Source organism: Oncorhynchus nerka, linkage group LG18, assembly GCF_034236695.1.
Source record: "Oncorhynchus nerka isolate Pitt River linkage group LG18, Oner_Uvic_2.0, whole genome shotgun sequence".
Lineage (NCBI taxonomy): Eukaryota > Metazoa > Chordata > Actinopteri > Salmoniformes > Salmonidae > Oncorhynchus > Oncorhynchus nerka.
In genome coordinates this window covers 48214160-48226239 of record NC_088413.1, presented here as the reverse complement: position 1 = coordinate 48226239, position 12080 = coordinate 48214160, and the positions used below count along the sequence as shown (strand labels likewise).

Sequence of the window (12080 nt, the reverse complement as noted above, 5' to 3'; positions counted from 1 at the left end):
AAAGATAGGATCTTGAAAAACCTGAAGTTTCTTTAGTCATGTTGATAAATCTGTCACATGAGTAAAGACACCATACCTCAAAAATACTTTAAACAAAAACAAATATAAAATACTCCATCTTCTAAATAGTTTTTAAATAATAAACAAAACTAAGATGTCCATCACTGTACTAAATTTGCAATAAAAACCACCATGGCCAATATATGGATCTGGGTGCCATTGTTTACCTTTTTTTGTCTGAGTTTGTTATTCGTTGGTAAGTCAAAAATGTGTCGTCGTCAATGGGTAACAATTTGCCCCCCAAAATATTCACTAAAAACTATATAACACAGTTAGCATTTTGATTCCTAGTTAGCTAGCTACAATAAACAATCACACAACAATAGCCCCGACCACGTTTCTCACGCTAACTGAGACAGAAAAGTTGCGAGGAGCAGATTTGCTCTCATCCTTCGACTTATGTGAGAAGAGAACCGTCCCATAACTTTCAACAAGATTGGTTAACTACATCAACATGTTATTCGACAGATATTACAATACATTGTGGCAATAACAACCTGAACTCAAATTAAAGTCGACTCAAGTTTAATAGTTTGCAGCGCTAGCTTCCAGCCGGCTAGCAGGCCCAACTAAATACTTGGTTAGCTCGGCTGGTAGAGGTAACGTTAGCTACTCGCTTCAACACTAGTAGCCGCTTGGCTAGCTAGCTAACTAGCTAGCCAAGCGGCTACTAGTGTTGAAGCGAGTAGCTAACGTTACCTCTACCAGCCGAGCTAACCAAGTATTTAGTTGGGCCTGCTAGCCGGCTGAAGCTAGCGCTGCAAACTATTAAACTTGAGTCGACTTTAATTTGAGCTAGTTAGCTAGCTAACTAAATCATTGCTAACGTTACGCTTAATAAATAACCGAACCGGATATAAATTGCAGTTCTGACCCATTTCATCTGATGGCTAGTTGAGTAGGTGCCAGTCAGACAATACATTAAAGATATTCAAACTAGTTATTAATAGTATGTACTTTGTCGCGCTTCCAACATTGCAGTTGACTTTATAGCTAAGTAACGTTACCTAACGTTTGCTGTCACTTCGGTGTAACTTTTCTCACTCGAGTTGAGACAATATTTGATAGTGCTTTTCTATAATGATTCTGAAATTGTAATTAAGTTATTCGTTTGGACTTCACGTACTCATAAGTCCTGAAGATTTCATGCGTGACTTTGCAAAGGAATACTTCTTCATCTGGTTTTAGGTCCGCTGGGGACTTCTGTCTGACGAAAGGCTTTCTGTGGAGAAGCGGCATCTTTCTTTATCTTCGTCTTCTCTTGATCGGTCCTCTTGACTTTCAAAAAAAGAGGGTAAAAGGCCCGAAAGACTTATTACATAAAAGTTTTAACAGCAAACATAGCCAATAAACAAAGGGCAATGACCCGAATATTGTAAAAATTGACGACAATTTAAGAGGAACTCCAGCCTTTGTTAATGACACATGCTTCCCAGTCAGTCTCACACACAAAAGTGAAGCTATTCCAACCACATGAAAATGTGCTCAATGACTGACAATCTATTTCTGATATTATCAATAAAAACGCCGATGTTCAAACCACCGGATAACAATGTTGCAAACAAGAGGAAGAATCCAAGAGAGGTTTACCGGTTCAGTTGTGTATCGTTGAAACGATAATACGCGGGAGAAATATACAAAAAGTCCGCGGACTGCCCCACTTCTCCGGCGGACCGACACGGTGTTGACGACAAGTTTGATCAGCTCTAGTTGTTCACAGACAAGGAAGCGTTTGGGGTGGGGGTGGGGGGTGGCCTGAGTGAAGAATCTTTTATTGGTTGTTTGTCCCGTCACTCGCTTCATCACCACCAATCACGTTTATGTTCATTGAACATATTTTGTACAACTGAACTAGAGCATACATCATTTTTACAGATCTAAGTGAAAGTCATCATAATCAGTTCCAACATTATAGCAGATAAACAGAATATTGAGGGTTATTGAAGGCCTATATTCAAGGTGGTGTCGATTGCTTGTTTTGCACAACATGGTGACTGCATGATGCCTGTCTGATGTAGGTACAGAGCTTTATAACCAAGGTGCCAAATCCTCCAAAGTTGTTGTAATTACAATGGCCACAGAGTCCAAATTAACCACTATTAAATCGCTGCAAAAATAATGGGTTTCAGTGATTGAGAGGCAAGGCCATGCTGTTGGAAGGCAAAACAGAATTTCCTTACAGCTGGTGCCAGTTACTAGCCAATTTCTGCACAATTATGCTACCCTCCCATGAATTCACTGAATTGTAAAGTACATGACATTATCCCAGTGATAGTTTGGATAGCCTGTCACAGATCACTTGGTCATCTTGATAGATTGTTATTCCTTGAACATGATATGATAAGGCACAGTCCTATACGAAAGCGTATCTGCATTGCAGCAGAAAGTCAATTTCCAAGGGACAGAAAGTCTGAAGGGATGTTTGTTCTTCACTCGGGGGTCACAGATCCTATAAAGGTGTATCTCTTTGAATGCGTCCGGGCCACCGTCCTTCCCCAGATAGACGTGGTAATCCAGAGGTACTTTATCTACTCACTGGCTAAGGTTGATCCCTCCCTGAAGGACGAGCACAGGACAGCATTATAAGTGTGCATTATGCTTGACGTGACACATCATAGAAACATTACATTCTCAAAGTGTGGAAAACAGACAGCATACTGACTTAAGGTTTTTTATTAACCTTTATTTAACTAGGCAAGTCAGTAAAGAACAAATTCTTATTTTCAATCCCAGCCTAGGAACAAACAGTGGGTTAACTGCCTTGTTCAGGGGCAGAACGACGGATTTTTACCTTGTCAGCTCAGGGATTTGATCTTGCAACCTTTCAGTTACTAGTCCAACACTCTAACCACTAGGATACCTGCCGCCCCAACTAAGTAATGAAGTAACGAAAGTGCTTCCTGGAGGCTTGAAACTATAATCAATAGAGCACAAGTGGAGTACTTTCATGGTGGTCTGGGTCGTCACATTTTTTTTTTTTTATGAACTGAAAGAATGAGGGACTACTTAGACTTGTCCAATAAGAAACACTAATTTCTGTTATCAGTTGCAAACAATGTGCCCAAATGAATACACCCCGGGTAATGGTGTCCAATGTTTACCTACTTCATTTGATCATTGGGCTGTAGAAAGTACTCAAACACATTGTTCATGATGAGAAAATCTGAATTCTGTAACAGGGAATCCTGAGTCATGTTATTTGCATGGATGACCTGGGGAAATGTGAGACAAAGAGAGACACCTGTGGCACTTATATTCTTCAAAAATATAAGACAAAGATAAGTTCAAGAGACAAACTCAAATCAAATTGTATTTGTCAAATGCACAGAATACAACAGGTGTAGACCTCACAGTGAAATGCTTACTGAAAAGCCCTTAACCAACAATGTCGTTTTAAGAAAAAAAGTGTTAAGTATTTACTAAAATAAAAAATAATTTAAAAAAAAACGTTGTTGTTGAAAAATAACAAATAATTAAGGAGCAACAATAAAGTAACAGTTGCGAGGCAATATACAGGGGGTACTAATGATCACTTTATCTGTATTCGGTCACTGAAGCCATACTTCTCCACAGCCATATTTTGAAGCCTGATAAACTCTGCACTGATCTCTACCCCAACAAGCTGAGCTGCAGAGCTGTACAGGTACCCCTGAAGCACAAACAGATGACTGGAAGAGTAAATACTTTTGTGCCAAAGCATTCATGAAACTGATGTTCCTGCAATATTGTCCACCACTAGTCTCCCCAGTCACTGGTAGGACACGCTGGAACAGGAACTGGAGCTCCAGTATGGAAGAGTGAGAGATGAACTCAGAATAGAAACATCAAAAATAGACATTCATTTTGACACAATGCTGCTATATGAGGTTTATAACCTGACCCTCATCTTACACATATACTAATTATTGATAGGCCAGTGTAACTCAAGTAAGTACAATAGTTGGCCATGCAAGGCAACAAACCTGCCCATGGGAGCTGTTCTGTGAGAGCCACATTTCAGGCAGTGGTTATGGCTCATCTTGCCCTCCTCACAGAGTGTATCTACTGTCTCCTCGACATACAGGAAAGCATCCTCATGCAGTGTGGGTTGAGGGTTCTGCTGGGACTGAGTAATCAATTAATGATACACAGAATTAGGCCTATGTTTTGTTGAAGCCTTTAAGCAGGAAGTCATCCCGCTGTAGTTTGTTTTATTTGATTCCTCACTGAAAATAAAAAGGTATACACACCTTGCACCAAATACAAGAACCCCAGCTAGTAAATCTGGTGTAAAAGTGATTGTTGTATCATGAAAGCAATTACTGTTACACACCTTCTGAATAGCCAATGACTCCAAAAGAAGACTTATCCTGAGATCCTATGAAGTACTTTGAAGTATAACCTTTTGATTGTCAACCAACCCATCATCCACTTTATCTGCAAAAAAACAAAACAGAGTAGCTAAATTTATACAGTTGAGTCAATATTATCATACATGAACATGATCATTCAGTGCAGGTGTTTTGAGTCTCACCTGTTATGCTTAAAATAAAAATTAAATAGAATTCAGACTGTTTTTTAAGTATCTATATATCCTTGAGTAAATAAAGCTGCATACAAACATGGTCTCTTTCTTGAGTGAGTCAGCCTAGCTCAATGCTTTCAGTGTTGGAAGGGCAGCCAGCGAAAGCACAGAACATAGGCGTTGGTAATGTTCTCTAGTTGCACCGTGATTTGCTCAGTGTTTTGTCACTCATGGGGACACTACATCACCACAGAATCTACAGGGAGAGCCAGGCAGTTCAAGCCCCTTTGGGTTCTGCCATATATTTACAGCAGAAGTACCAATCAAAGAAGGCTCAAGGTCCATGGCATGATATTTTGATATCCATGTAAGTCTCTTTCGGACACGGTGACCTTTATCAATATATTCACCTGTATTTATCCCCCCCCCCTTCAAAAAAAATGAAACGCTAATTAGCTGGTAATGTGGCTATCATAAAGAACTACAAATGCCATGTTGATCTGGACGAGACTGCTGAATCAAGGCAAAGGTAAGAATCTCTGGATTAACGACAAAATGTTCGCTAAATATAGTAATTAATAAATTGGCAACATTTCTTTAAATTGACAATTCTGTGAACTGTCTTGTGCAATTTTTAAATTGACACAATACCTGTTAGCAAATGTGTCAGCAATATAGATGACGTGCTGGAGCTTGCAGGGATTTGCAGTTTTGTATGATATCTATTTTGATGTTAATTAGCATTTTGGAATCCGAATCCGTCGCGCCAGGGTAAGTTACACAAAACACAACAGACTCTATGACCTTGAGAGCCTTCTTGGACAGGCACTTCTGCTGTAATTCTATTTCTAAAATCTGTTTATAAAATATTCAATGGGAAAAATAAATGGTGGGAAAACCAATAGAACCATTTCCCTTTTTGACCGCTAGGATTTATGGTTATTATTATGACAGTTGGGCTCTACTGGCCACAGATAAAATATTGTCAAATCACGTTATGTCTACCATAGCTTTGATTGGACTGATCATGTCAACTTCATATGTTCAAAATCTTAAAATCAAAAGCTAGCTAGACAAGAAGTCATCACTACGAATCACGTTGTCGATCGACAGTAAAATCCTTTTCAATCCTTGCCATATGAAGAGAAATGATAGATAAATCATCTCGGGGGCTCATCTGCCATTGGACATAAACATTACACTACAAGTCGGAAATCGCTAATTCAACAATGAGTGGTATGGAAGGAATCATTGGCAAAGCGATCACTATTTTGCTCCCCCTACCTGCTATTAGATGGAGAGGGTTCGTGGTAATGACTGAAGCAGAATAAGTGGAATCAGAGTCTGGGTTTAAGCATTTAAAATATCTGTCTGAAAGGGTCTATTTTCCAGGCTTCAAAACATTCACACGCAACATCTTGGGCTGGAAAATGTATAATAGATTGGCCATGCTGTCAATCCAGCATGACTCCATCCAGAGAATGCCAGGCTTTGATGACATAGTTTGATGACAAAGTTTACCCACAAGAAGGACCGCTGGTCACTTGTTCAAGTGAGCACAACAACTGTGAGTCCAAAAATATTTATTTTATGCTGCTGCATAAATGCTGTAATATGCCAGGGATACTGTAGCTAAGAAAGTAATACTAAGTGTATGTTGTGTAGTAAGCTGTTAGTTGCCCATGTGTGTCACCCAGGGTTGCCAGATCTAGTTAAAATGTATAGCCCAGTGACCTCTCAAATCCTGCAACAAGGCCTGAAAAGTATGCCAAAATGTTTTTTTCAACCGCAAGAGAGGAGTTGACACATTTATCCATTAAAACCTTTTTCCATAACGTTATTGAGTGAATTATGAAGGAATATATTAACATAATTTGAGTGATGACAGAGGATCTCGAAATCTGCCAGAAACACTTTGACGAAATTTAAAAAACGAATGTTAGGCTATTTTCTGGCAACTGTGCCGTTATTATGTGCCAGACTACAAACCGTTATAAATGGCCAATTTGAGAGATTGACTAATTATTTCAATAGCCTTAGGCTACTGACAAAAATCTGGGTTTATAATCGCAATTCAACTTTGTCATGGTTTGCTGAGCTATAGTCTAAAGCCCCTGATAGGCCAACAATTCATTTCAGGGAAAAGTCCACAATGAAACTGAAATTCGCCTAAATTATACATTTGCTATAGAGCTGTGACCATGACCGCAATTGATAACGTCCAATTTAATTAACTAAACATGGATATTAATAATTGCCTAATAACACAAGTCTACAACAACAAACTGAAGTTAGCTATTTATTAAATATATTTGCCATATCCAGGAAGTGGCACAAATTGATTTGGGATTTGGAAAATGGGTTGGAAATAGGTGTCTCCACGACCAATCTGAATAGCCTTCCTACCTACAACTGGAACAAAGTTGTCACGATGTAAGCCGGTGCTGCCCTGTCTCCATGACTCAGCTGCCTGCTGCAGCGCTCTCTCAACCAGTGCTCAACACACATACACCCCTCCGGCCCTCCCCACAACTCACTCCCTGATAGTCAGCAGTAGCAGGTCACAGTGAAAAATATCCTGAACAAAAATATAAACGCAACATGCAACAATTGCAAAGATTTTACTGAGTTACAGTACATTAATTAGGCCCTAATCTATGGATTTCACATGACTGGGAATACAGATATGCATCTGTTGGTCACAGATACCTTAAAAATAATGGCCTCACAATGGTCCTCAGTATCCCATCACAGTATTTCTTTGCATTCAAATTTCCATCAATAAAAGAACTGTGTTCGTTGTCCGTGGGTTATGCCTGTCCATACCATAACCCCACCACCACCATGGGGCACTCTGTTCACAAAATTGACATCAGGAAACCGCTCGCCCACACAACGCCATACACGTGGTCTGCGGTTGTGAGGCCAGTTGGACGTACTGCCAAATTCTATAAAACGAAGTTGGTCGCTTATGGTAGAGAAATGAACATTAAATTCTCTGGCAACAGCTCTGGTGGAACATTCCTGCAGTCAGCATACCAATTACACACTCCCTCAAAACCTGAGACATTGTGGCATTGTGTTGTGTGACAAAACCCCACATTTTAGAGTGGCCTTTTATTGTCCCCGGCCCAAGGTGCAACTGTGTAATGATCAGACTGTTTAATCAGCTTCTTGATATGCCACAACTGTCAGGTGGATGGATTATCTTGGCAATAAGAGATGCTCACTAACAGGACTGTAAACAAATTTTGTTTACAAAATTTGAGAGAAATAAGCTTTCCGTGCGTATAGAACATTTCTGGGACTAACACTTTACATGTTGCGTTTATATTTTTGTTCAGAATACAGTTGAAGTCAGAAGTTAACATACACTTTAGCCAAAAACATGTAAACTCAGTTTCACAATTCCTGACATTTAATCCTAGTAAAAGTTCCCTGTTTTAGGTCAGTTAGGATCACCACTTTATTCTTAGAACGTGAAATGTCAGAATAATTGTAACAAAATTTGTCTTCATCTGACGAGGGGTATGACAGATCGGACCAATGTGCAGCGTGGTAAGTGTTCGTCATGTTAAATGAAAAGACACTGAACACGAAAACACAAAACAACAAAGTGAAAGACAGTTCTGTATGGTGAAGACACAGTAAACAATTACCCACAACTCAAGTGGGAAAAACAGGCTGCCTAAGTATGGTTCTCAATCAGAGACAAGGAACGACACCTGCCTCTGATTGAGAACCATACCAGGCCAAACACATAAATACTACATAGAAAAAAGAACATAGACTACCCACCCCAACTCACGCCCTGACCAAACTAACACAAAGACATAATAAAAGAACTAAGGTCAGAACGTGACAATAATAGCAGAGAGAATGATTTATTTCAGCTTTTATTTCTTTCATCACATTCCCAGTGGGTCAGAAGTTTGCATACACTCAATTAGTATTTAGTAGCTTGCCTTTACATTGTTTAACTTGGGTCAAATGTTTCAGTTAGCCTCCACAAGCTTCCCACAATAAGTTGGGTGAATCCTCCTGACAGAGCTGGTGTAACTGAGTCAGGTTTGTAGGCCTCCTTGCTCGCACATACTTTTTCAGTTCTTCCCACAAATTTTCTATGGGATTGAGGTCAGGGCTTTGTGATGGCCACTCCAATACCTTGACTTTGTTGTCCTTACGGCATTTTGCCAATACTGGGGAAGTATGCTTTGGGTCATTGTCCATTTGGAAGACCCATTTGCGACCAAGCTTTAACTGATGTCTTGAGATGTTGCTTCAATATAGCCACATAATTTTCCGTCCTCATGATGCCATCTATTTTGTGAAGTGCACCAGTCCTTCCTGCAGCAAAGCACACCCACAACATGATGCTGCCACCCCCATGCTTCACGGTTGGGATGGTGTTCTTCGGCTTGCAAGCCTCCCCCTTTTTCCTCCAAACACAACAATGGTCATTATTGACAAACAGTTCTATGTTTGTTTCATTAGACCAGAGGACATTTCTCCAAAAAGTACGATCTTTGTCCCCATGTGCAGTTGCAAACCATAGTCTGGCTTTTTTATGGCGGTTTTGAAGCAGTAGATTCTTCCTTGCTGAGCGGCCTTTCAGGTTATATTGATATAGGACTCATTTTACTGTGGATATAGATATTTTTGTACCTGTTTCCTCCAGCATCCTCACAACGTCCTTTGCTGTTGTTCTGGGATTGATTTGCACTTTTTGCACAAAAGTACAAAAAATCTCTAAGAGACAAAACGCGTCTCCTTCCTGAGCGGTATGACGGCTGTGTGGGTGCATGGTGTTTATACTTGCGTATTATTGTCTGTACAGATGAACGTGGTACCTTCAGTCGTTTGGAAATTGCTCCCAAGGATAAACCAGACTTGTGTAGTTCTACAATTTTTTTTCTGAGGTCTTGGCTGATTTCTTTTGATTTTCCTGTGATGTCAAGCAAAGAGGCACTGAGTTTGAAGGTAGGCCTTGAAATACATCCACAGGTACACCTCCAACGGACTCAAATGACGTTAGTTAGCCGATCAGAAACTTCAAAAGCCATGACATTTTCTGGAATTATCCAAGCTGTTTAAAGGCACAATCAACGTAGTGTATGTAAACTTCAGACCCACTTGAGTTGTGATATAGTGAATAAGTGAAATAATCTCTCTGTAAACAACTGTTGGAACAATTATTTGTGTCATGCACAAAGTAGATATCCTAACCGACTTGCCAAAACTATAGTTTGTAAACAAGAAATTTGTGAAGTGGTTGATAAACGAGTTTCAATGACTCCAACCTAAGTGTATGTAAACTTCTGACTTCAACTGTATATATATATATACACACACACAGAGTACCAATCAAAAGTTTGGACAGACCTACTCATTCAAGGGTTTCTCTTTATTTTTACTCATTTCTACATCGTAGAATAATAGTGAAGACATCAAAACTATGAAATAACACATATGGATTCATGTAGTAACCAAAAAAGTTTACACATTTTATATTTGAGATTCTTCAAAGTAGCCACCCTTTGCATTGATGACAGCTTTGCACTCTAGGCATTTGTCCGACCAACTTCACCAGGAATGCTTTTCCAACAGTCTTTGCGTTCCCACATATGCTGAGCACTTGTTGGCTGCTTTTCCTTCGCTTTGCGGTCCAACAAATCCCAAACCATCTCAATTGCGTTGAGGTCAGGTGATTGTGGAGGCCAGGTCACTTCATCACTCTCCTTTTTGGTCAAATACACAGCCTGAAAGTGTGTTGGATCATAGTCCTGTTGAAAACAAATGATAGTCCCTTTAAAAGAAAACCTGATGGGATGGCATATCGCTGCAGAATGCTGTGGTAGCCATGCTGATTAAGTGTGCCTTGAATTCTAAATAAATGACAATGTCACCAGCAAAGCACCCCGAAACCATCCATGCTTCTGTTAAGGTTTTCTTCTGGTGAAAGAGAGGAGGACCAAAATGCAGCGTGGTTATCTTTATACATCTTTAATGAAAGATAAAAACAATTTACAAAACAAGAAATGTGAAAAACTGAAACAGCTCTATCTGGTGCAACAAACACAAAGACAGGAAACAATCACCCACGAAATACCCAAAGAATATGGCTGCCTAAATATGGTTCCCAATCAGAGACAACGATAAACACCTGCCTCTGATTGAGAACCACTCTAGGCAACCATAGACTTTCCTAGACAACTCTACTAAACACAACCCCATAAATCTAATAAACCCCTAGACAAGACAAGACACATTAATCACCCATGTCACACCCTGGCCTGACCAAAATAATAAAGAAAACACAACTAAGGCCAGGGCTAAACACAACTAAGGCCAGGGCATGACAGCTTCAAGGTGGGAGCCACACGTAGAGATCATACATTCACCTACTCTGCGTCTCACAAAGACACGGCGGTTGGAACCAAAAATCTCAAATTTGAACTCATTAGACCGGTCCATTGCTCGTGTTTCTTGGCCCAAGCAAGTCTCTTATTTTTATTGGTGTCCTTTAGTAGTGGTTTCTTAGCAGCAAATCGACCATGAAGGCCTGATTTACACAGTCTCCTCTGAACAGTTGATGTTGAGATGTGTCTGTTACTTGAACTCCGTGAAGCATTTATTTGGGCTGCATTTTCTGAGGCTGGTAACTCTAATGAACTTATCCTCTGCAGCAGAGGTAACTCTTGGTCTTCCTTTCCTGTGGTGGTCCTCACGAGAGCCAGATTCATCATAGCGCTTGATGGTTTTTGTGACTGCACTTGAAGAAACTTTCAAAGTTTTTGAAATATTCCAGATTGACTGACCTTCATGTCTAAAAGTAATGATGGACTGTCGTTTCTCTTTGCTTATTTGAGCTGTTTTTGCCATAATATGGACTTGGTCTTTTACCAAATAGAGCTATCTTCTCTATACCACCCCTACCTTGTCACAACACAACTGATTGGCTCTAACACATTAAGAAGGAAATAAATTCCACAAATTAACTTTTAACAAGGCACACCTGTTAATTTAAATGCATTCCAGGTGACTACCTCATGCAGCTGGTTGAGAGAATGCCAAAAGTGTGCAAAGCTGTCAAGGGAAAGGGTGGCTACTTTGAAGAATCTCAAATATATTTGGATTTTATAAACACTTTTTTGTTTTTTTTGTTGTTGTTTTTTTATTTATCCCTTATTTTACCAGGTAAGTTGACTGAGAACACTTTCTCATTTGCAGCAACGACCTGGGGAATAGTTACAGGGGAGAGGAGGGGGATGAATGAGCCAATTGTAAACTGGGGACTATTAGGTGACCGTGATGGTTTGAGGGCCAGATTGGGAATTTAGCCAGGACACCGAGGTTAACACCCCTACTCTTACGATAAGTGCCATAGGATCTTTAATGACCTCAGAGAGTCAGGACACCCGTTTAACATCCCATCTGAAAGACGGCACCCTACACAGGGCAGCCGGAGGCTGCATTCATTGTAGCTGGGGATTTTAACAAAGCTAATCTGAAAACA

The 12080-nt window shown here is 40.0% G+C and overlaps 1 protein-coding gene and 1 pseudogene across 1 annotated transcript in view; both read right to left on the bottom strand.

Annotated features, from left to right (window-relative positions):
* The window catches only part of baz1a (bromodomain adjacent to zinc finger domain, 1A), a 43857-nt gene extending 42086 nt beyond the window's left edge, over positions 1–1771 (bottom strand). Inside the window, 2 exon segments of the mRNA XM_029687741.2 lie at positions 1187–1338; positions 1651–1771. Coding sequence (XP_029543601.2) covers positions 1187–1299 — 113 coding nt within the window. The 5' untranslated portion in view covers positions 1300–1338; positions 1651–1771.
* A 1390-nt stretch (positions 1772–3161) lies between these two features.
* On the bottom strand, positions 3162–9245 carry LOC115146770 (uncharacterized; annotated as a pseudogene).
* Positions 9246–12080: the final 2835 nt, after the last annotated feature.